General features: G+C 45.4%; 1 protein-coding gene across 1 annotated transcript in view; it reads left to right on the top strand.

Annotated features, from left to right (window-relative positions):
* kcnh5b (potassium voltage-gated channel, subfamily H (eag-related), member 5b) overlaps positions 1-25827 on the top strand; it is a 76277-nt gene continuing 50450 nt past the window's right edge. The window contains exons 1-8 of the mRNA XM_035168099.2: positions 1-184; positions 4888-5011; positions 5630-5736; positions 7677-7805; positions 14382-14497; positions 16055-16447; positions 23343-23500; positions 24187-24458. Coding sequence (XP_035023990.2) covers positions 112-184; positions 4888-5011; positions 5630-5736; positions 7677-7805; positions 14382-14497; positions 16055-16447; positions 23343-23500; positions 24187-24458 — 1372 coding nt within the window. The 5' untranslated portion in view covers positions 1-111. The remainder of the gene's footprint in view (positions 185-4887; positions 5012-5629; positions 5737-7676; positions 7806-14381; positions 14498-16054; positions 16448-23342; positions 23501-24186; positions 24459-25827) is intronic.

Consider the following 25827-nt stretch of genomic DNA (forward strand, 5'->3'; position numbering starts at 1 on the left):
GCGCACGGTTACAATGAGCTGCTCCACCGGTCCGACTGAGAGTCAGTACCGACCCCCGAGCCGCGCGCACACCGACCCTCACCGACACCAGCTACGCCCGCCCGGAGCAGGATGCCCGGGGGAAAGAGAGGGCTGGTGGCACCGCAGAACACTTTCCTGGAGAACATTGTCCGGCGTTCGAGCGGTGAGTCCGGCGCGTCGGAGCGGGGCTCGGGTTCGGTTTCACGGCTCGGACCCGCACTCCGCTGGGATTATTCTGTGCGTTAACCACGGAGGACGCACCCGCATGAATTCACTTTTATTCCCGCAGTTATTGGCAGTGGCGGAGTTGACCCGCTGCCCAAGTCTCCGTGCTGTGATCCATCGTAATAAGTAACGTTAAAGGGACCGATTCCACGGGGACACACGCACATTTCTGTTTTACATTTAAAGAGAATTGATCTTTTCCCCTGGGACTCTGCTCACGCACCGTTTGATTCCCACTGCATCGTCCTGGGTTTGACTTCTCGAGGTGAAATCCTGTCTCGGTGCTTCTGAGCCCGCGTCACTGGGGACTCGGGCTTTTACGCAGCGTCACTGGCTGAATATTAAAAGTTGATCTCGGTGTTTAACTCGCCTGTTTGCGAGGATCGAACCCGGACCGCCGCTCGGCCGGTAAACCGGGAGCTGGGCGGGGATCCTCCGGTGGTTGTCGGTGTTTTTAGGGACCTGACTTCACGAGGAGCGAGTCGTGATGTTTCATTATGTAACAGGAGCTGCGTGTTGTTGGGAGGAAGGAGACAGGTCGTGGTCGCAGCTCTTCATCTTCTGAATGTGGCCACAGCTGCAGTTGGGTTGTGTTTCCTCTTCTTTCTCCATATGCGCCATAAACTGCGCCTGGACTTGGCACCGGCCTGAGAAACGCGCGCCTCCTCCTCCGATGTGACCGATTACTCTCCCTTCACCTCCCGGAGAGAGAAGCCAGTGGAGGAGCTGGTCGGAGTGGAAGTCAGGGTGATGGCTGGAGATAAGGTCCTGGTCCAGGAACGAGCTCCGGGGCCCTCAGCTCGGACTGAGGAGGCTTTGGTGCAGTGGTTGTTGTGAGACTCGGATCAGGACGTTTGTATTCAGCTGTCTTCTTCCTACGTGTTTATTTACACGTTACGGTGCTGCCAGAAATCAATACATCAGATACAGTGATAATAATAATAATAAGCTTTATTTATATAACACCTCCCAAGACAGTTTAAGGCAAACAATCAGTTGGAAAGCAACAGAGCACAAATACAGAAATAAAACATGTGAAATATGAGCAAAGAGAGACAGCAAGATACAATAAAACATTTTAAAATGATTAAAATAGACGGTAATATAATAATAAGGTTAGAACAAGGAGAGAGAACATCTATAGAAAAGAGCTGAAATGTAAATCAACAATAACATCTTAAAATTAATTTGAAAAGTAACTTGAAGCCAATGAAGAGAAGCTCAAATCAGAGTCATTTGCTCTTCTAGCAGATTTGATGAGTCTGATATTGCAAAAAAAAATATATATATGTAGAAACTATATGAACAAATGAATGAATGCATGAGAATTAAAATACAAAAGTGAAAAACTAATCAGACACAAAACCTCATCTCAGTTTCTCGGAGTTCGACACCAACATTTTTCTCAGTTTGCAAATGATTCAAAACAGAAAATTAGTTTTGGACGTTTACTTGAAAAGTAACTGAAATGATTATTGAATTATCATAAACATTGCAGATCATTTTTCAGTTGATTTGCTGACAAATTTTTTTTTTTTTATAACTCCGTAACAATTGCTGTTTTGCACAAAATGCTTGATCTGCAATAATCAGCGTACGGTTCCTTGCACATAGTCTGAGTTATGTATTTGGTTTTTCTGTGGCTCCAGATGAGATCAATATTTTCAGAATATGGCTGGAATGTGTTTGTTTCTCCGGATGCAGCCGTGGAACGTGGGTTTTGATCTGAACTCACCAGTTTGTTAAAGAAAACGTCTCATGCTGATTAAATCAGAAGCTGACACAGTTTCATCTGTGGGTTTTGGATCGAGACCTGAACTCCCATGATGCCCTGCACTCCGGGCTCCGGCCCCGCTGGTCGAACTTTGCTTTTTCTAGGTAATTGATTACGAGGAGAAGTGGAAAAGGTCAAGATGCTTCTGTTTCTTGTTGTGCGAGTGTGAGAGTGTTGTGTTCACTCTTAGTCAGCTCTTTACTTTAAAGGTTACACAGTTAGCATCCGGCTTCGGGCTGGAAACATGGAGGAGATCACTTTAAGGAGCTAAAGTTCCTTTCTGTGCCGAAGTGTTGGAGCGAGAGGCAGAGAAAGATGAGGTTGATTGTTGTTGTTGTTGTTGTTGTTGTTGTTGTTCGTTAACGGTGTGGTCCTCACACACCTCACCCCCCAGTGCTCTGCAGTCTCCTGGGATTTGTGTTAACCAGTGAAGAAGAGGGGAACTGGGCCAGCTCCAAAACACTTAGAGGTTTCACTGGAAGAGAAGATGGACGTCAAAGGAGAATTCAGTTAAAAGTGTCTTTTCAAAGTAAAACAGAATATTGTTCCAGGGATTTAATCAGTGAAAGGAAAGTTATGCTGCTCATATTCAGGTTGATCATTTAAATGTGTGTTATTGCTGTAAAATGTGAGTGACACAGAGGAAAGAGTGAAAGGTAATATGAAACTGTGAGTTCTGCGTGGACTGAAAACACAAGCGAGCGAGATGGAGGCAAATCGCTCTGCCAGAGATATTCAATGTTATTAAAAGAAGTGCAATTTGTTTTGGATCATTGTGAAACGGTGACGGGGCAGATGAGCAAACACACTCGAGCCTCTGGGGTTTGGTTGTGTTGTTTTGGTTAAATATAGTAAAACTGTGAAAGGGTTGGGGTTATGGTTAAGGTCAGGGTTATGGTTAAGGTCAGGGTTAGGGTTATGGTTAGTGTTAGGTTATGGTAGGGGTAGGTAGGTTAAGTCAGTTATGGTTAGTGTTAGGTTATGGTTAGTGTTAGGTTATGGTTAGTGGTTATGTAGTTAGTTAGTGGTTGTGGTGTGGTTGTTAGTATGTTGTGTGTGTAGTGTTATGGTTGGGTTAGGTTAGTGTTAGGGTTATGGTTAGTGTTAGGGTTATGGTTAGTGTTATGGTTGGATGTGATTGTTGGACGGACTTTGAATTAATCTTCCAGCGACGCTGCTGATACAACAGAGGATTTTTTTCCTGACTCCAGCGAGAACGTTTTATTATAGCTACTCATTTTTTTATGTCAGATCTCAGAGCAGTGAAATCGATGCAGCTGCAGCTGGACGATTTTACTCATCACCAGAAAGAGCTGCTGACACACCTTCATCTGTTCCTCTGTGCTTCATCACAGGAACGTGAACCTCTAAAAGCTGTTGCACGTGTTTCCTCCTCCCTCCTGTGAACAGAGTGCACTGTGGGAAACTGTGCACGGGCTCTTACTGTATCTGTCTGTTTCCAGATTTACCTGCCAACGGTTTCTCTGGCAAACAGGAGGTTCTCTGAGTGATGAATGATTCACCAGAGTTACGAGCAGGCTTGGCAGCTGCTGAAGGACATTAACGACAGTTTAGCCAATGTTGTAGCTCATTAATTACAAACTGCGTAACTTTGCATTGTGCTGAACGTCATCGGCAGCAGGAGGGATTTCGACCCGTCAGCTGTAGCTGCAGCCGCTTGGGCGACTTCCTGTGTTTTGTGTTTGTGGGAAAAGGATTTTTAAATCCATATAATGTTGTCTTCATGTCCATGTTTGTGTTTTGTCTTGTTGAAAATCATATCACAATTCTTCTTTCTTTCTTTTTTGGTCTTTATTATGAAATGTACAGTGTCAAATCATCATCTTTGGATCCTCACAGATCTTAATTACATTTTTCATGCTGATTTGGTCGTATGAGAAAACCATGGAACCGAAAGTTCTTGTGTCTCAGATGCTAATTAACTTCATAATGCTGTAATCTTTTATATTTGGGATATGCTGCTAAAATATGAAGCTGGAAAAGAGCTTTATAAATGATATTAGAACAATTTGTCTCTCACTTCCATTAAATTCTGGTGCGGTTCTGGATCAGGGGGCAGATCCAGATTTCTTTTCCACTTTCTTTAACATTGTGAGATAAAATATTTAAGAGATTGAGTGTGTGATATTTGGTGCAGATCAGAATCTATTGAATTTAAATGTGGTTCCTTAAGGAGACTGCTTGCACTCTACTGGTTATTACCAAGGAGGTTGTGTTCCATCACCATCCTGATGGTTTGGTTTGTTTGATGGTTGGTTGGTTAGTTTCCCAGCAGCAGAACTCAATCTCTACCCAGTGGAACGACCCTCAGCTGAAAGGACTGGTAGACAAAACCGTGGACAACTTACTAAAGTGACCACGGAGCAGGTCCTCTGTGGGGGCCCACCTGGTGCCCACTGGTCCCATTCCCTCCGACAAACACCTGAAGAAGACGAGCAACCCGGCCCTAGAATGGACACGGCACTGGTGTGATAAGATAATGAGACTACGCAGAAACCATGACACTTGGAGGAAGGATGAGAAACTACTCACAGAATAACTCAGGGTTCTTGCAGCGTGATTGAATTTACGGTTGGGTCTTGGTGGAGGTTCGAGCTCGAGTGTCACTCTAGTTTCTCGCTGTAATCCATCCTCCTCTTTCTGGCGGTTTATTGTTTAAGTTTCATTCGGCCATGTTCCCAGTATTTCCTCTTCTTGCTCTCTGTATTGCATCACTACCGAGTCCTGACTGTACCCGAGTGGAAACCAGGCCTCGCTTTGTTCCCTGAAACCGAGAAGCTCCGCGGCCTTTTATCTGTCTCTTCTTATTTGGTGCTGATGTTCCCTCTGTCCTCTGCGTCCACCAGAGACCAGCTTCCTCCTGGGAAACGCCCAGATCGTGGAGTGGCCCGTAGTTTACAGCAATGACGGATTCTGCAAGCTGTCTGGCTTCCACAGGGCTGAGGTCATGCAGAAGAGCAGCACATGCAGGTACGTGGATGTGCAGTTATCGTTGTTTTCTCTGTTACATACAGTTTGGTAATGGAGCGATAATGTAACAGCTCTCATCTTGTGCCTGAATATTTCCTCTTTGTATCCTTTGCACACACTCTCCTGCTGAATGTTTATTTCTTATTTAGCTCCTTCGTGTGTTTTTAATGGTTTAAATGTTCCGGTCAAAGTGGAACTTATAAAAAACAATATATTTTTACACAAGAGCAACCATGAGTCACTGTTTTCAAAACTAAAACCACGTTCCCCATTTATCCTGCAAAAATCACTGCGTTCGCCCTTTTTATTCACTTTCATCCATTATTAAAACGTGAAACGCGCCAGAGAGAAAGATTAAAAAGTGACTTTTTTTAGTGGCTCTCTGCTTCTCGCCGGGCGAAGTGTCATGCAGCAGAAGTGTGGACCTCAGTCTGTGCTGCAGCCGCATCGATTCACTCTGCGAGAAGCAAACGTGAAACTTAACGGCCACTTTACGGTGAAGATTGAAACGTATGTGATGTACTAGAGCAGGGGGGTGGGGTGGGGGGGTCAGAGGTCAAATGGTCGGGTCAGGATCGATGGCGTCTGTGTCTCACGCCGCCTCGTTTCCTCTTCCAGTTTTATGTACGGAGAGCTGACGGACAAGAAGAGCATCGACAAAGTCCGGCAGACGTTCGACAACTACGAGTCCGACTGCTTCGAAGTCCTGCTCTACAGGAAGAACAGTGAGTGGAGACCCGTCGTCTGTCTTCTGTCTGTCTTAGGACAGCACACAGAAGGACGTCATGCTGCTCATGTTGGATTAGTGGATTCAGCATTTGTCTATAAAAGTCTAACGTCTCTAAAATAAGTGATGACATGTTGGATGTTCACATTCAGAGATGATCTGAGACACGTGTGTCCACATTCTGATCAGAGGGAACTTGTCCTCGGACCTGCTCCAGTTTCATAACGACAGTATTTCTACTCACTTTCACATTCTCTGATTTAGCATTGATTGGCTCAGCCCCATTCTCACACACACACACACACACACACACACACACACACACACACACACACAGTCTGTCACAGTCCGACTGGCAGCCTCACATTTGTCTTTGTGAACAGACGATGTGGCGACATGTTAATTTGCACCGGGGGCGAGGACGTGCGATCTGATCGTGTGGAGACACATCGATGTGTTTGGTGTGAACTGAGCCGAACGCTTGTGATTGGTCGACGGGATCTTTTATGTTTTGTCCCTCGGAGCCTTTCGAGCTGCACAGTTTTCAGGAAACGATTAAAAACACATCCCCCGTGGTCTCACTGGTTCTAATCCAGGACAAATACACTGATTAATGAGTGGATTTATGTATTTGTGAGATGTTGGATCAGATTTGAGAAGGAGCAGGTGTCTTCAGCGCTGAGACAGAAACAGAGAATCTCAGTGTTGAGAGACAGGATAATACATCGTTACCCTGGAAGTGTGTGTGTGTGTGTGATTGTGTACAACATACTTTAACAACACATGGATCAGTTTTCACCAAACTTCATGATGAGGTCACGGGCAAAAAAAGATATTGTCATAAACACGTTTTCCAAGATATCTTCACAATAAGAAACAATTGAATCAATCAATATATTTGTCTTACTCTGTAAAGCAGCCTTGGGTTATTTTTATAATAATAATTATTAATAATTAACCTTGTATTGATCAGAAAACTGATTCCCCATCATATGATGTCATGCATATTTAATAAATCTCAGCCTTTAATTGGACTATGGACACGATCTCATATGTTAGAAATACAGTGAAGTAATGCATCAACTTTTTGCAACCAATACCATTAGAGACATGATCTGCAGCTTATTACATCGACCAATCATCAGCCATCACGTGGCAGAATGACGTCACGTGTAAAGACGAACAATTTAAACCACAGTTAACTTTGTAAAATAAGTTGTAAAATGTATAACGACCTAATATAAACGGAAATATAGAGAAATACAGGTGGAAATGGACAGGTGGAAGTGGGTAGAAGAGTACGGATGCTTCTGTCCACCGTGTCGGAGCAGAACGGACGAAGGGTGCAGACAGAAAAAGTCCCAATTAAATGTCCGTGTCTCTGACGAGTGATCTGCCAGCAGAGCTAAACGCAAGAGGGACGAGCACGAGCCAGAAAAACAGCGAGAACCCAAAAGATCAATTTTAAAATGGCACAAATTTACTGACAAATCAGGAGAGCGGGGCTCGTGCGGAGGGCCGGGTGTAAACGAGACGGATGATGACTCGAGAAAGTGCGTCGAGGTAATAAAGTCGGGAAGTCGGTCGGAGGAGGAGGAACAGTGAGTTCCCTGTGATGACTCCAACATCCACTTGCTTCAGTTTGAACACGGGGAGTTTAAACACCGAGAGCTGCAGGATCAAACTGTTCTTTACCAGGATCATCGGGAGGCTGAATAAAACTGTGTGTTCAGAACAGATCATTTCCACGTTTCAATATTTCATCTCAAAATGTGGTCGAAGAATTAATTGAGCAGAATTGTTTTATGAAACTCTGCATGGTTTGAGTTCACTGTGTGCTTATAAAGTTAGGAAAAGGGAATTGAACTTTAAAATAAGACTTTCGATTCTGCCATAATTGACCCTAATATAAAGACTTCTTTCCTGACGTCTTTGCAGGAAGTCCAGTGTGGTTCTACATGCAAGTGGCTCCCATCAGGAACGAGAACGACAAGGTGGTTCTGTTCCTCTGCACCTTCAAGGACATCACCCTCTTCAAGCAGCCCATCGAAGACGAGGCCACTAAAGGTGAGTGTCTCTCAGGAGGACGGCTGCTGCTGTGGGATGATTGTCAGTGGAAGTGGGGAGACGTGTGGACGTGAAGCACCTGCTGGGTTTGAGAAGCTGATTCTCTGAGTTGTGTGTTGTTGTCCTCGGCCTCAGATCGTCCCCGTTGTGATGGTTATTTTCGTGGTTTGTTGTTGGACGGTAAAGAGCAGAAGAGGTGATGAGGGGATGAGGGGAACCCGATGAGTTCATGGCTGATGCCTCAGTGTTTCTTCATCCTCCTGCAGCATCTTTCTCTTCCTCTCCTCCCTTTATTTCCTTTGGTTTGATTTCCTCCCTCACCTTCCTCTTCACCTTCTTCATCTTCTCCCTGTTGTTTTCTTCCTCCACTTGTCTTTCTCCTCTTCTCTTCTTGTCCTCGTGCTGTTTTGTTGTGCGTTTGTCTTTTTCTTCCTCCTTCATCCCCTCTTTCACCTTTTCATCCTTCGTTTCATGTTTCATGTTTTCGTAGATTCGTACTTGTTGTTTATCTTCTGTCCCGTACTCCTCTCTTTCTCTCACTCTCACTTCTTCCACCTTCTTCCACCTTCTTCTCCTTCTCGTCCTCTCCTTTATTTCCTCCTTATTGATTCTCCCGTCCATCTCCTTTTTTGTTTCCTTTACTTTCTCCCATGTCCTGTCCGTCCCAGTCTCTCGACACCTTTGCTTCCTACAAACCTCTTTTAGCGGACGGATGAGAACGAGGCAGGTTCTGTGGGAACGTGTCGAGCTGTCGGGTTGAGTTTGAGGAGGTTGCCGGGGATCATGGGAGATGTGGGCGGCGGCGGCGTCCTCCGCTCCCTGACTGATGCACAGTGTCAGCTTCCTGCCCTCAGAGTCGCTCTGGGCGTCGCTGAGTGGGCGTGTTGCCCTTTGACAAGGAACCCCACCCTACTGCACACACACACACACACACACACACACACACACACACACACACACACACACACACACAGATGTAAACACGTGAACACATGCCATGATGGATGCCCCCCCCCCCCACCCCCCCACAGACCTGCCCAGAGTTGTCATGTGGTGTTTATTTTTTCATCAGCGACACATGAATTACAAAGGTTGAACATGCAATCAGTGCTTGAGCGGAGCTGATACTGTCTCATCAGCGAGTCGACGTCTGAATCTGCAGTCGAACCTTTCCAAAAAAAATGATTCCTCATTTTGAAAGGTGTTTAAATAATCTGTAAAACAACAAGATTTCCTTTTTAATGCTTTGCCATCATTTTAACTTGAGTCCGTTGTGAAAATCTCATCCAATCACAGAAAATCTTGTTATGCAATAAAAGAAAAGTCATAATATAACGAGAATAAAGAAAATTAAGGAAAATGAGCAGCAAGGAAAACTACAGACAGATATTTCCCGTCAGTATCTGAAGATGTACGTGGGTCTAATATTACATCATCCAGTCGAACCTCCGAACACACAAACTCCTGTGAGGAGCTGATAATGAAGATTCTCCTCCTCGGCTCAGCTTCTTTGAGTTTGACGGTGACACAGTTCCTCCTCTGCTGAAAACACAGAGAGTCGGGATGTTTGTGACAGATTCAGGAGCCCCCGTGTGACTTCTGAGGCATTCGCTGTGCTTGGAAAACCAAAAGTTAACTGCACTGTTAAACAGTCGGCTTTGTACTGTAGATATTCACATAATCTGGATCGGCCAGACTTCGTTAGAACAGAATCTCCTTGGCAACAAGGCTGCACTTTGTTTGGGTTGGGGGGGTTTGACTGGCCCCGTCACTACAGTATGTCTCAGTACAGTGCAGCTGCAGCGTTACTGTGCCGTGTCACCGAGCAGCGCACTGTGAGCTGCTCTTCCACCCGCCCGCTGATTAGACGGCTCCGAGAGGCCGTTTGTGGGGGGTGGTGGGGATTCGTCGCTGCAGGCCCTGCATGGCAGCTGAGTTCGCTCGCGCCCCGGACCAGCACTCGCTCTGGGCTCCATCCCTGGCTGCTGCTCCGGCGGCTCAGCACGCCACGGCACGTCAGCATCAGCCCCGTGAGAGGAGAGATGCTCGTCTGCTGAAGATCCTCAAATTCTGAAATCATAATCCTGCCTTGTTTTTCTTATTTTCACCAAATCCTCCTCCTCCTCTTCCTGTGATAGTGACGTGTGTCACCAGGCGAGCACAGGACATGATTTACACTTGTGTGGATTCAACATGTTTCTTTTCACTGATGTTTTTCAGTATTTGAAGTCGACTCTTTGTTCACGTCCCAGTTCCCGAGGTGTGAAGTCGTCGTTCCATCTTCGACGTGTTCATGTGCTCTGAAAATAACACGGAAGCTGTAAACAACATGTGTTGTATTAAATGTTTCAGAGCATTTAAACACGCCTCTGACACGACTTTACAATATCTGCGTGATAATTAAGAGCAAAGAAAAAGGTGGGATGAGGTGTGACAGACGTATAAATAATTTAAAACGTTAATCGTGACAACGTGCGAGAGAGAAATGTGCAAAAGTAACATGTGACAAGTTCACATTAAAAGCTTCTATTAGAGCCGGTTGTTAAATGTCCCCATCTTTCCGACTTGAGGCGACTGGATTAAATCTTTCAGACGATCCGACACCACGTGAACTCGCAGCGAATCATTTGCTGCGTCTGTCACCAGCGGTTGTAAAAGCTGAACAGGAGTCGTGGGCAGAGAAGTGAAAGCTGTGTGGTGGTTCTCTTCAGCGTTTGCTTCGTCAGCATCTGTAAACGCTTCACAGATGTTGTGACCTCAGCCTCAGGCAGGACATCGGTCCAGGTGGACGTCCGATCAGGACGAGGCAGGAACACAGGGCCTCAGGCACCTCTCACACCTTTACTCCACCACGTTTGCTCCGTACAGTTGTAGTTTGCCTTTGTCAATAAACAGTGGGTTGATAATAAGCATTAAAGGACAAGATGAGAATACGACTACGAACCCTGAAAGAAGCACGAAGGAACATCGGTGCGAACCAAACGTAGAGAAAACAGTTTGTTGTTTCTGCTCATTGCACAAAACAACAAATAAACTGTGACGTCATCGTTTCCTTTGAAAACCTGCGCCATCTTTGTTTTAGTGACTTTCCTGAAGCTGTTTGTGGGACGAGAGGTTTGAATAAACATCCAGATGTTTCGTGAGGAACAGTAAGAATATTACATCACATATAATCAACGTGAGCCGGACACAAACAGCTTCCACAGAAATAAAGCGGATGATCATAAATAATAAAACGTGTGAGGTGTGAACTGCAGACAGTAAATCAGCCTTTTGTGTGACATGTTAATGAACCTCTGGAGTTAATTCAACCAAACATCTGTGTCCATGTGATAACAACCACACACACACACACACACACACGCACGCACGCACGCACGCACACACACACACACACACACACACACACACACACACACACACACACACACACACTCTGGATTGTGAGTTTATCAGTATCAAATACATTTTTACAGGTTTAAACAATGCGATTAAAACCCCGATGCAGTAATAACTAAGGATCAATAAGTCACAGGATCATTGTGATATTAAATAGATTGGTCTTAAAACCAAATGCCCCCAACTAAAGATCAGAGGAGTCCGATGTTTGTCCGTCTGCTGACCAAAGGACAAACCTCCGTCTTCTACAGTTCGTCCTCGGAGTTGAGCTGCAGATGAAAATCCCCGTCCAGAATCCTCCGTGCTGGTACCAGTTCTTCTCCTGCTGCTATTTTTAGCTCAGCCCTTTTGCTCTTTTTTTTTTTTTTAAACTTCCAGTTCCTTTGTGCTCCAGTCTGATGAACACGCAGCGATGCGTTCTTCGGGGGAGCGGCAGCAGGAGCATTGTTATTAACTGTGGGGAAAAGGCCCCGTGTTTACTCGTCCTGCAGTTTGTACGCGAGCTGCGTTCGGTCCTCGTGTGTCGGGGTGCACGGCGCCGCTCTGTCAACATTCCTCCATTTTAACCTCGTGATGAAAGTGGTCCTGGGTTTTATTATTCCTGAACACACTGTGGCATTGTACTCCTGTATAATGCATGCATGCTGTAGAGTGAATTATGCAACCAGTGTACGGCCAGTATAGAAATAGCACTCGAAACCTTTGCTTAGGTAAAAGGAATAATACCAGATAACAAGGAAAAGCCCTGGAGGAGAATGTGCTCACACTGGTCGTCCAGCCACGACCTCACTGCTCCTCGAAGACTGTAAACAAAGATGGACGACACGTCTCCACTTCCCCTGCTGCACAAACAACAGGCTCCAGATTTATATTTTTGACGTCATTTGTAGTCTTCGATGTCCGTTGATGAGTCGGCCTCAGAGCTTCACACTGTTTTCACATCATCAAATAACTAATTATGAACCAAACTTATCAGGAATCATGAACCCTCGGCTGGAGGAATGGATGAAATCTTCATTCCCTCCAGGGTCAAATGACTTAATGAGTTTTTATTGGCTCCGGGCTCTGATTGGCTGCGATGGAAATGTGTCATTTGGCGAGCGCCTGAGTTTTAGTGGCGTCGAACGTGATGGTTAACTCCTCGTCTTCCTTTACTCGTGTTTTTAAAAAACCTGCTAATTTTGCTGTAACTACCCGCAGCCCATGACATAAGGGGACCACAGTGACTACAGCTGTTCAATAAAATCAGCGGTGTAAGAAAATGTAACTGAGGAATCGCTCTTGTTTATCTTTCAAAGCTTGTCAGTATTTGAGAGGAAGCGAGTTAACTGACAGTGGATCTCTGGGGCGCTCGTGACTCTCGGCTGTTTGCGATGCAGAGTCCACTGCGAGTTGCAGAAGCACGAGCGCAGCACTTTTCCTCCGGGAAGGAAGTGGAGGAAAAAAAACCCTCCAGTTTGGCTCAGAGCACCGAGGCTTATTATCTGTGGCTGCACACTGTCAGTGCTATCGTATAGGACATCACATAAAAGGACTCTGAAGATCAAGACGCACAATAAGTTACACAACTCGAGGGGAGTCGAGCGCTCGGAGGAAACCCTGAACACACGATGTGGTGATATTCATCCAACGTGGGTCGTCGGTGCCGTGTTGCAGAGTCAAGAGTTGAATTTGCCTCCATTTGAACAGGGAATGAAAAGGGCCCGGGCGGGGGGTGTTCCAGGCGGCCCGAGGGTTAAAAGCTATTTCAAAGTCCACGTTCTATTCGTAATGGTCCCTTCAAAGGGTCGATCACGATGTGCGACGCCCGTGTGCCTCTGTTGAGCTGCTCTCTGCCCTTTACAACATTTGATTTTATTTTTAGAGCAGAGCAGTCAGAGCGCCCGGCCCAGGGAATCACACCGGTCCCATTCAGCGGCAGCGTGGTCAGGAAAGCGACAATATGGCGTGGACAGGAGGGTTTGGATTTAATCTGATTTACCATCTTCCAGCTGAAACACAGGAACAGTGAAGCTTCATCCTCTGCATTTCAGGTTTTAATCTGATGAGGATATGGAACCAAAAACAGGGAAGAAGAACATCGTCTCTTCTCATTAAGGTCGCTCCGCCTTCCTTCTGCATAATAATAACAATAAGAATAACTATTTATACTTTATGTTGAAAAGTGCTGCACAAAAAGGAAGTGAGGTAAAATAGGTTTAAATAAGGAAGTACATAAATAATAATGGAGATAAAGAACAAGGCAGCTCAAGTGAATTCAGGAACTTGCCTTCTGAAGAAAGTATGTCTTTAATGAACAATACATTTATATCTCTTTCTAAACAAATATTTAATAGTTTTATATATAATATTGTATATTCATCAATAGCAATGAGAAGGAAAATACACTTACTTCACTTATAGTACGTGTGAAAACGTCAGATACTGAAATGCTGACAATATGAAATACATCCTACAAACAACAGGATTTAACAACGTGATTAAAAATCAGATGCAGAAATAATTAAAAGGATAATTGTTGTATAAAGTGATTTGATTCTTGTCGCAGCCGAGACGCCCTTAAAACCAAATGGCCCCAATTAAGGCTCAATCAAGCTGTTGGCGAGTTTCCTATTTGTTGGATTTAATGCTCCTCGGTCATTTAGAGTTGATTTTATAATCCAGAGCCGCGTGAAGAGAAAACACCTTGATCGTTTTATGGTTGTTTCAGAATCGTTTCCCCTCTTTTCTCTGCCTCGTGTGAAGCTGGGACCAAACAGAAAACTACCAGTGAGCCCAGCTGACTCACTATGACATTAGTATGCAACTGGTGAAGGCCGTAAACACAAACTGAGACACGGTTAGAAAAAGCACAACTCCTGCTCAGACTGTGGTTTTCATCACATTTATTAAAAACACATATGCTGAGTTTTCAGGGATTTCACTGCCGTTGATCCCCAGAAGGAGAGTCTGTCCTTCAGCTTCCTCGTAGAGGTCGCAGCTCGCTGGACGTCCGCGGGGCTCAAACCCTGCAGCCGCTGGATTTTCACTCGTGTTTGGAGGACGCTTGGAGCTTCGTGTCTCAGGGCTCCTGCTGCATTCACGTCACTGTTAATATACGAGCTACCAGCTCTGCAATGAGCCGTTTCAGTTTCCATGACTGTGACCTGATCCCTGATTGATGTCTGATCTCTGCAGGATGGACCAAGTTTGCGCGGCTGACACGGGCGCTCACCAACAACCGCAACACGCTGCAGCAGCTGGCGCCCATCAGCAAACACGAGGTCAGCCACAAGCAGTCCAGACTGGCAGAGGTGAGCAGAAGCACACGCACGCACACAGGCACACACACACACACACACACACACACACACACACACACACACACACACACACACACACACACACACACACACACACACACACACACACACACACACACACACACACACACACACACACACGAGAACAACTCCCATGATCCCTCACTGCTTCACAACGTCATCAGACTCGGTCTTGCTGTTGAAGTTCTGTTTGAAAAGGCCTTAAACTTATTTTGTTTGTAGTTAAGAGACACTTCAGACTCCTCCATGCTCACAGAATGAAAAATACTCTCTGCTCTTTGATTATTTCTGCACAAATGGAGCCTCATATAAAACATGAGCCACATTCATCAACGTTAAAGCAGCCGCACAGACTCATGGATGAATATGTGGAGGCAACAACGCTGTAGTTTCTCTCTCGTCCTCAATACGTCCATCCTCCACACACTCGCTTCCCAGGATCTGCAGCAGTTTGACACAGCCAGCGATCCTCTCTCCGCTCTGTGGACTGCAGGTGGCCATTAAAATTGCATGCTGGGTAGAGAGACAGGGAACCGTGGACACTCTGAATGATTGTGACTGCTGCTCGGAATTTAGAAAATGGATTTCTGGGTGCGGGAGACGTAGACTCGTGTGTTGTCCTGCAGGAGCCTCCGCCTCACACCTGTTTTATTCATGAAGGTTTAAGTGCCGTGTGTCATCTCGAATCAGAATTAGTTTGGTCGCAGGAATCGAGGGAGGAGTCTGCGTATTAGCCAAAGTGTAACAGGGAGGTTTGAAGGCAGGAATGAGTGGTATCAGGGGCGGTGAAAAGAGAGAGGGAGCAGGAACAAGCAAAGAGAGAGAGAGAGGGTGAAGAAGAGCGGAACGAGAAAGTATTGAATTAAGTAAGGAAGCAGGAGGAAAGAAGGGTTAATGTAAGGAAGAAAGGAAGGAGAGGAGAGAAGGAGACAGGCTGAATTCGAACCTGTTATGATACGCAAACTTCATGTGGAGGAAATCTGTGTTTAATACTTTCACATCCGCTTCATGTAACAGTCTGGAACAGCTGCTTCTGACATCTCTATGCAATTATGCAAAAGCTGCTGGACAGATTAGCATGAAACTTGGTGGAAGGTTATGAGTTATGAGGTTATGAGTGAGGGGAACGTGCATCCTTACGAACTTTGCTCTCATGCGCAACAGTTCAAAGTTCCTGTGTGAGAGAGAGAATTGCATTGATGCCACTTGCAGCTGAATGAGGTCTGACTGTCTGCGTGGACGGTAACAACTTTATGGACGATACACAAGCATGAGGCAAAGAGTGTCGCACACAGTTACACAATGCAGCAAGGGGCCAAAACACCAAGTGAGAGATCTCATATGTTTTTTAACAATAAGTGTAACAACTTTTTTGGGGTTTATTGTACAAAAATGTAAGTGCATCATATTTCTGCTTGTCTTAATATACACGAACATAAAAAGTGAAATGTTATGAACCTTCATTAAACTCTTGTACTCTTGGTAAAGAAAACAAAGTGAGTTTTTACCGCTGTGTCCCGTCTCCAGGTTTTGCAGCTCAACTCCGACATCCTCCCTCAGTACAAGCAGGAGGCCCCGAAGACGCCGCCGCACATTATCCTCCACTACTGCACCTTCAAGACCACCTGGGACTGGGTCATCCTCATCCTCACCTTCTACACGGCCATCATGGTGCCCTACAACGTCTCCTTCAAGACCAAGCAGAACAACATCGTGTGGCTGGTGCTGGACAGCGTGGTGGACGTCATCTTCTTGGTGGACATCGTCCTCAACTTCCACACCACCTTCGTGGGGCCCGGTGGAGAAGTCATCTCCGATCCCAAGCTCATCCGCATGAACTACCTGAAGACGTGGTTCGTCATCGACCTGCTGTCGTGCCTGCCCTACGACATCATCAACGCCTTCGAGAACGTGGATGAGGTATGTTTGCATTTTGGACGTTTTTCTCGGTTGTGAGACGAAGTGTCGCACGAAGGTGAAAATGCTCAAAAGGGGAAGTGACGAGGATTTTAACACATTCGGAGGAAACTCTCCTGTGTCCTGTGTCTCAAGGATAAAACGTTTACACAGCCTGTGAAGTGTCGGCGCTTAAACTAGATTAACAGACATTGTGTTGCCCATATTTTGTGTTAATATATTTCCTGTATTATCACAAAATCCTGCATCGTCATTTTATTATTAAATATTAGCTGTTTTACATAAATTACTCTGGACCAACGGGGGTTATTTGATCCAGGGGCTTTTTGTAGCTAATAGTCATTAAGCTCATGGATTGATAATTGATAGGCCACAGTTTTTATTTATTCTGGGTGAGACGATGGATCCTAGTTTCTGAACGTGGAGAGAAAATGGTTCAATCCCAGTTGGCTCCTGCTGCAATAGCTTGAAATTCATTATTGAAATCCTCTAACAGTCACCCCCCCGATGTCTCTGAGGTCGTGTGCATGTTTAAATATCTGGAGGATAACGAGCCTGATGCTGGTTCTTCAGGACAAAGAGCGGAAGCCGATATTGATGCTCTCTGATGTGGCAGATGGAATAATGCTCCGTCAGCGGTTTGACTTTGACACTAACAGAGTAACTAGGTGTGAATCCTAAGTAACTCTGGTGTCTAATTACTCTGAGAAAATACTGCTTTGGATAATTCTGCCCTTTCAGATTTCGGGGGGGTTCTCTGTAATGAGACGAGGCCGGTTCGGAATCATCTTCACGCCTGTTTACACCCGTCAGATATCCAGGAGTTATATCAATAAGGCCTCGGGTCCATTAGAGGGGATTTTCCACTTGGTTTCCTGCTGAATTAATTAGACCTGAGTCTGAGTGGAAGGAGCCATCCACTGTGTGTGTGTGTGTGTGTGTGTGTGTGTGTGTGTGTGTGTGTGTGGGTGTGTGGGGGGACAAGTGATATCTGCTAATGTTGGACTCCAACGTTTCTCTGTTTGTTCACGTTCGAGTGTTTAATCTGAGTGGGCGTGTTTTTCTCTGTTTGTGGAAATCACACTTCACATGCACGTGAACACACACAAAACATTGTGGGGGTGTATGTGTGTGTGTGTGTGTGTGTTCACGTGCATTGTGGTGTTTGTGTGTCTTTGAGTTGTATTAATAATGAAACCAGTATTTAAAGTGCCAGCAGCTGAGTTTTCAACATCTTGTCCCGTTTCATGCCAGAAGCTGATCCCACACCTCCCTCAGTTTATTCTTGTCTGGAACAACATCACCACCAACACAAAAAGAGACACCAACTGGGGAGGTTTGATCAAGGAACTTGTAACAAGCAGATTTAAATGAAAACGACCAATGAAAAGTCAGTTTATAAATCTCCTGTAACATCATGAAGTGACTTCTTTCCCACATTTGATTCTTGGTCTTCATACTTTGTGTTTTATTCCCTCTGCCACAGAGGCCAAGTTGTTGTTTGTTGTTCAACAGGATTACACAAAAACTATTGTACCTATTTTCCTGAAAGGGTGTGGTAATGGTTCGGAGGCAGATCCAGGAATCGTCTTTCCACTTTCTGTAAGATTGTGCGTTAGCCTTGATGAAGCTATTTGCTCTTCTAGTATAACTTTAAGTATTTGATGATTTGTTTCTTCCTGTCTCTGCCTGGTGTCTTTTATTGTTGTGTATATGTCTCCAGTGGATTCATGAAGTTGATCCTATTGGGGACGACACGCTGGCTAAGTGAGATGGGGAATTCAGATTTTTCTCTGGAATCATTTTGATTATATCGACATCCTCACATGTCTCAGTTAAACATTCAGCGTTGAACCTGCAGCGCTGTTTGTCTTGGTGGGTTCTCGACCCTGTTCTCCATCAGGCTGAGAGCTGCATCGTGTTCTGTGTCAATCATTTAACACAGCGTCTCAGTTCAGGTGCCTCTCGTCCTCCGGCCTCTCGCCGCCGCTCAGCGATGGATTGGATGAGATCGGCAGCGAGCGGGGGGGACGGGGACGGGGACGGGGGGGTGACAGGCTGAGAGGAAATCAATGGCACGTACATTTCCAGCCACTGAAGTGGAGTCTCTCTTTGCCTCTTTGCTAAATTGACGTTTTTTGTCGCCGCTTCCCCAGAATTAGCAGGTTGGAGGACAGGATGGACGCTGGCTGAGGACAGAGGGTGAGAGAAGATAGCAGAGGTTATTATGGGATGTTTACAGACTGGATTCCCCTGGTGCTGTGCCTGATGGTTGAAGTAGGCAGGAGGTATTTTTAGTTGTGGTTTTAATGCAGGTTTGAAAACCGTGCCGAGCCGTGTAGGTCTTCATGACTGGTGAGGACCATACAACCACGAAGTCTCTTCTTTAATGAACTGATGGTGTCAGAAAACAGTGTTTCAAATGTTTGACATGTTCCCCTGATAAATAACCTGTGAACGTGGTGTCTTGGGAATATGGGAATATGGGATTTTCTTCTAATTGGGCTCTTGAGGACGAACTGGTTGGATGTTGGAGGTCAAAGGTCACTGTGACACAACATCTTCCCTGTTTCCTTTGGGAATAATTCATAGATCTACATTTAGTTTTTATCTTTGGAGTTTATTGCTCCAGGACAAATGAGCAGACACACAACATACATCCTAAACTTTTAAACTACACATTAAATATCATTAATTGAATCCACTAATTGATTCAACATATTCCCGATTGTTTCTTCTTCTGGATTAAATATCTGTTGAATCCCGCGAAGCTGCTTTCCCCGTTTTCTACATTGTCATTGACGTTATTGTGTTTTTATTTTCCAGTTTACTTCCAGACAGATTGAAAATGTGTTCACGCTGAGACAATATCAGTCTCGTCAGAGTCGGTGATAAAATACTCTGCTCATTAGTTTTTCTCATTCTGACACTTTCCAGCAAACGAGCTCTAATTAAAGCCGCAGTAAGGAAACGGGCCTCCGGTGGGCAGAGGAGCCGCAGAGCCAACCAGTCACATTTTGTTCATTAGAGGAATTAAATGTGTCCCATCCTGAAATTAAAGCCACAACACAACAACTTAACAATCGTTAATGAATCCAAACATTTTCACAAAAATACAAGAAAAGAGCAGAGCCTTGAATTCTCTTCTTTAAAAGACGTGGCTGCACATTATTTCAATATTCTCTGTTATTATTCTTCAACCTGATGATGTTCAGCAGCTTCGTTGGTTCAGTAAATTGTGTCCAAGAGAACAACAAGTCATATAAGAACCGTTTTTATTTTCCCTCAAAGTTTATGGATCGTTCTCTGTTTCTGTTCCTGGTGACATTTTGGAGATTTTTCTCATATTTCAAGGAGAGCAACACCTACTCGAAGACACAGGTCAGCAGCAAACTCAGCAGTGATGTAACGCTCTCATGAGGAGTCGTGCTGATGCTCCCTCGGGCTGCGGCAGAGGTGGTGTTAGGAGTCAGGGTGTGTGTGTGTGTGTGTGTGGGTGGAGGAGGTGTGTGTTGGCACTCAGGCAGCGAGGAACCTCCTGTGGATCCTGAAGCCCCCCCCTGCTGTCACGGAGGAGCCCCGCGGGCCGATGGGAGTTCACAGCGGGCGTCTGCAGGCGCCGCAGCAGCTCAAAAAGGTCTAATCCGGGATGACCTTTCTGTGTGGCGTGCATGTCGCCACCGCCAAGCTGACAGAGCCGGGAGGAGTCTGTGGGGGGCGTGCAGTCAGGGGTGGGATTCACACTGGGGGAGGGAGGGATGGAGGCGTCGCAGTGTCAGAGAAACTGTAAAGAAGTGACGGAATAAACAGGAGGAAGATGAAGAGATAAGAACCAGAAACAAATATTAACGCACTTCTTAAAGCGCTCTCAGTTGTGCTCACGTCTCCCCCTACAGGTGGGACCCATGACTCACTTTCTTACTTGGTCACTTCCTCTCTTCCTCTTCTTCTTCGCTTCCTTCGCCCGCCCCTCTTTCCTCGGGAAGGAGAGAAACCAGCGAAAACCGAAACTCGTGCAGGAGATGAAAGATGCTGCTCATTTGATTTTTTACATTTCTAACAATTGATATCGTGACAAGAGTTTATATTTTATATCTTTCATGAATCAAACAGACAAAAAGAAATCAGGGAGATTATTAAAACCAGTTTGTGCTACTTAAATATCTAAAATGCACATGATTCACTTTGTTCATCCTCAAACGCTGCAGGATTACAAACTGTAATAAAAGCATCTCCTGAGTTGTTGCTGCTCAGGGAAGCTTTTGCCTTTGGCTCCTGCACGGTGACAATTGAAAACTCAATCGAAGCGTGCTGCACTTCTGCTAAAAGCTGACACGTTTTAAATGTTTAATGCTCGACGGATCGAGCGCGGGAAACGCGTTAAGCTCCCCGATGCTGTCAGGGAACACGCGATGCTGCGTCCTCTGCTTTGAAAATAATGAGAGACGCTGATGATTTCCGTCCCCGCGCCGCCTCCCTGCTTCAAGCTCTGCTCTGACACTCAGGTGCTTGTGGGTCCTGGTCTTACGTGTGTGATGCTCTTGACTCGGGCTCTTTTCATCTGCTGTGCGGTTCTGTTGCTTCTTAATTTGGAGCCATTTACATATGAGCTGGGCAGCGTCCGGGTCTCGGGGGAGGCCTTTGAAGCTGCAGGAGGCAGGGAGACCTGCATCAGAGAGAGAGGGGGGGGGAAGTATCAGAAGCTGCAGCGGAGGCGAAGGTTCAGTCGAGACCTTCGTCCAGTTCAGGTCAAAACCAAGTGAGTCTGTCTCAAGAGACGGAACAAGACAAAACTCAATATTCGTATTCATTAATACAGAGAGAAACTGTTTCCTTATATTTATTAAAAAACAGGAGAAACAGTCTCTTTGAATTCAATCAATCGGCACCAAATCTAATCTCAGAGATATTGTTTAAGAACTTCTCCGGATCCGTCCCCCTGTTCGGAATCTGCACCAAAATCTAACGAGTTCCTCTTTGACGCTAACGACATCCTTCCATCAAGTTTCATGGAAATCTCCTCAGTTGTTCTCGGTGCAGAAAGTACCAATTATAATTCAGCACCGAGACGAAAACAGCGAGGGAAACAGTTTCATTATAAAACAAACGGTGGCATAAACAGAGAATCGACCCCCCTGATGTCCGGGACCAAACTTTAATGGGTTCCTTCTTGGTTCCGGGTCCCAATGTTCCACCAAGTTTCATAGAAACCTGCTCAGTAGTTTTGTTGTGATCCTGTTGATGCCAGAGGTGAATGATTAAAGTTAATTTCATCCAATAAAAAGCTTTTATAAAATGCAGCTCGTTGTTCAGGCAGCTTCTCACTAATTCAGCTCCCGACAGAATTGGTCTTGATTAGTTTGCCTCAGTGATTAACTGTTCAATTACCTCCAATCAGACACATTTAAAGCATTTGACCCAATAATCTCACAGCAGAGACTCAGTCAGTAAATCTTCCTCGATTCAATCTAAACAGGCGACTTCACTTTGTTCTGGTTTGTTTTTAATCAGCCAAAACTGACCTGTAACTTGTAAATTAATATAAAAGTCTGGTTTATAAACAGTTATTACAGATTAACTGTTGTTCAGGGTGAGGAAACGTTCTCCACGTTCACAGTCAGTTTAATCCAGCTGCTGCTTTCAGGTGAAAAATGCACAATGTTGCTGTAAGAGCTGCAGTTTTTAAATGTTCAGAGAAAAGCTTCAAAGAAAAAGCTCAAAAGAGGAACTGAGGTTGAATGAATGCAGCAGAAGAAGGTTGAAGTTAAGTCGTGGCTCCTCTTCCTCCTCTTCCTCCTCTTCCTCAGCGGTCTCCCGCTTCATTACATAATATCATTCGATCCCCTGCTGACTTTCATCTCCTCTGATCTCTCTACGCTCCAAAATAAGACAATTATCCTATTATTCTTTGTAATGTTGCTATTCTGTGATATTTACTTCCAGGTTGCACAGTGTTGTCCCCTGCTGCGGCACAACGCTCGGCTTTGTTAACTGTGTTAAAGCGGATTGTGCAGAGCGTGCCGACGCCGTGGGGTCTCCGCTGCCTGCTGCCTCCGCTGCTTCTGCTGCCTCCGCTGCTTCCACTGTTAAATATTAGTTTATAATAAATAAAATAAAGACATCACCAGTATTTATGTTGAGCCTCTCTCTCAGCTGCCTCTGTTTGGGAAGCAGGTGATGGAGGACAGGCCGTAAACAGCCGGCCCTTCGGAGGACATGGTTAATGAGGCAGTGACAGAGGACTCAGGGACGATGGGCGACAGGTTGAAGAGGTTCTGTGGTGACGGGGTCTAAAAAATGTATTTGGTTTTTGAGGATGTGTATTAACACCTGGTTCCTTTAGTTTGTTTCTCCACCAACAAAGTTATGTTTTCTTACTTCTTCCTGTCCATTTGTTGGATGTTGTGTTTTTTTTTGTAATCAAGAGAATAAAGTCATCATATGAAAAGATAAAAGTCGTGATTTTAGGCGACGTGTCATTTTACAGGTGGACAAGCACAGAAGAAGAATATCAGAACCTGTCGCCTTAAAATGAGGAATTGTTAAGTTATAGTTCAGTATAAATAATGTAATACTTCATATTATGGCACGTCTTCTATATTATCATTATATTACAACTTTATTCTCATAACGTTACAACTTTATTCTTGTAATATTATGACTATTCTGGTTATATTATGAATTTATTCTCATAACGGGTTTATTCTTGAAAGGTTCTTCAGCAGATCCATAAAGATCATGAATGCTTTTGCTCATCTTTCTCTCCTCTTTCTTGTCTTCTCTTCCTCTTCTCTCCATCCTCCCTCCTCCCTGTCTCCCTTCTGCTCCCTCTCTTCCTCCCTCCCTCTGAACGTCTCCCTCCGTTCATCTCTCCTCACCCCCCCCTGCCGCCCCTCAGGGCATCAGCAGTCTGTTCAGCTCTCTGAAGGTGGTCCGCCTGCTGCGCCTGGGCCGAGTGGCCAGGAAGCTGGACCACTACCTGGAGTACGGTGCTGCCGTCCTGGTGCTGCTGGTCTGCGTGTTTGGACTGGTGGCCCACTGGCTCGCCTGCATCTGGTAAACACTTTGTTTTAATGGTATTTAGAGAACGTTTTCTCATTTCCTCACAGCTCAGTGCCAACCAGGGGCTCCTGCTGACTGCTGGGAGTTTACACGCTCTCCTAACTGTTCCTAATTGGTTACGTATGCTAAACACTGCTCCTGCCCCCTCCCACCGCCTGTACGTCACAAAGCATCTGCTGCTCCTTGGCAAAGTAGAAGCTTTGTTTAGTTTCCTCCAAGTCAAACAACATCCAGTGATATGCAAATGTGTCTATACCCTGTAGAAAAGAAGAGAAATAGTTCTTCTACACTTTCTGTTCACAAATCCCTTAATTCGTTCCTTAGTTACAAATACTCGTCGCCATTAAACACCACAGAAATATTCTCCTCATACATTCTCCTTTAAAGCTCCGTCTCTCTTTACACCTCCGGGAGATTATCGAAGGATTAATGCATTTCAAGTGTGAAGCAGATGAACGTGTCTCCAGATCTGTGAGCCTCATGCAAACAGACAGATTTCAGGAAGTGATAGATGCATGAGATTAAATAAAGGGACGATTTAATAATGCAGGGGAAAGAGAAACAGCTCCAGCGGATCTGAGCCTCGACAGGTCGGTGTCTGTTGCACCTTTTGTCCAGGTCTCAGGGGGATGCACCACTGAAGCTTCTCTCTCAACACGCTCTGGTCCGGTTCTCCTCAGGTACAGCATCGGCGACTACGAGGTCATCGACGAAGCCACCAACACCATCAAGACGGACAGCTGGCTCTACCAGCTCGCCATCAGCCTCGGATCGCCCTACCGCTACAACGCCAGTGGTTCGGGCCAGTGGGAGGGCGGCCCCGGGAAGGACTCGCTGTACATCACCTCCCTGTACTTCACCATGACCAGCCTGACCACCATCGGCTTCGGGAACATCGCGCCCACGTCGGACGGAGAGAAGATCTTCTCGGTGGCCATGATGATGGTGGGATGTAAGTACGAGATAAACGTGCAGCCGCTGGTTTCGCTGTGTGACAGATTCCTGCTGGTTTTACTGGAAAACACTTTGTTTATGTTGTTGTTGTGGTTTTGGTGTGAAATGGATCTCTTCCAATCAGGAGGTATCACTCCACAGTTTTTTTGAAGATCTACTGAGGCAGCTGCTCTGAGGAACAAATGCAGATTTTTGTTTTGTACATTGACGACTGAAGCAAAGTGTGTTGTTGTGTGGGAGTGTCAGCACTAAAGCCTCGTTCACGACACACGTTTCTCATGGGCCCCCAGGTTCCTTCTGCCTGGGGCCTCCTGGAGCTTTTGTGTTTTTAGGCCTGAGGATGTGGGATGTAGAGTCAGACGTTTTCATTGATGTTGAAATATCATTTTGCATGATTCTGTCAGACTTTACATTGTTTACTGGGTGAAACGGCTGAATTTGTGTCATTACCTCAGTCTGTGAGGTTATGTTGTGACCCCCGTCCGTTGGTTGGTTGGTTGGTTGGTCTTTATACAAGATGATGGATTCCCACAAAACTGTGCACACAGGTCAAGGCTCTAATCTGTGCTGTACTCGTGATCTACAGGTGAGATCAGAATGAACTGACTCACTGAAAGTTCGACTCTGAAGCTGAAATGATCACAACGTGTAGAACATTTCCACACATGCCCACAAAGCACAGTACAGAAGAACCAGACCTGGTTTCACAGGCGGCTCCGCTGGTTCTAAAAGGACCACTGCAGCTCAGCATGCACACTGGGATCGAACCACCAACCCTGGGGTTAGTGGGTGAGCCTCTCTCATTTCATCAGGGCCTGTACAACAAACTGTACGTGGGATGTTTTTGTTGCATCTAGTGAAGCCATTATTATTTTCCTAATTATTTCTCTGAGCCATTAATCAGGACTGATCCTGCTCATCATCATCAACTCGTTAATCTATTAGTTCTCCCTGATCTCCAGCGGTTACAGTAAACTTTGCGTCTGCGTCCTGACTGAACTCTATTAATAGAACAGTGGAGTTAAAGTCCTGAGGAACGTTTACAGTCCCGTGTGTGCGCTCAGCAGGAAACCCCGTGCTGATGATGAAAGCAGCAGATAAGTGAACAGGATAATAGAAAGCAGCATGTGACACACATGATTAATGGCAAACGGCACCCCCCACGGTTAATCTGAGGAATCATCGGAGCAAGTTGAGGGAGCGATGAGTTTTTAATGGTTAACAGCGAGTGGGGAAATACGTCTGGTGGGTTAGAGATATGGATTCAAGGTCTTTGTCTAAAGGAACTTTAACAAAACATTTGTCTTATTTTGAAGAGATGAAATCGCGGCCACAGACTCGTTTTGTTTTCAGCTGTTTGTCCACAC

This window comes from Hippoglossus stenolepis, chromosome 10 (assembly GCF_022539355.2).
Source record: "Hippoglossus stenolepis isolate QCI-W04-F060 chromosome 10, HSTE1.2, whole genome shotgun sequence".
Lineage (NCBI taxonomy): Eukaryota > Metazoa > Chordata > Actinopteri > Pleuronectiformes > Pleuronectidae > Hippoglossus > Hippoglossus stenolepis.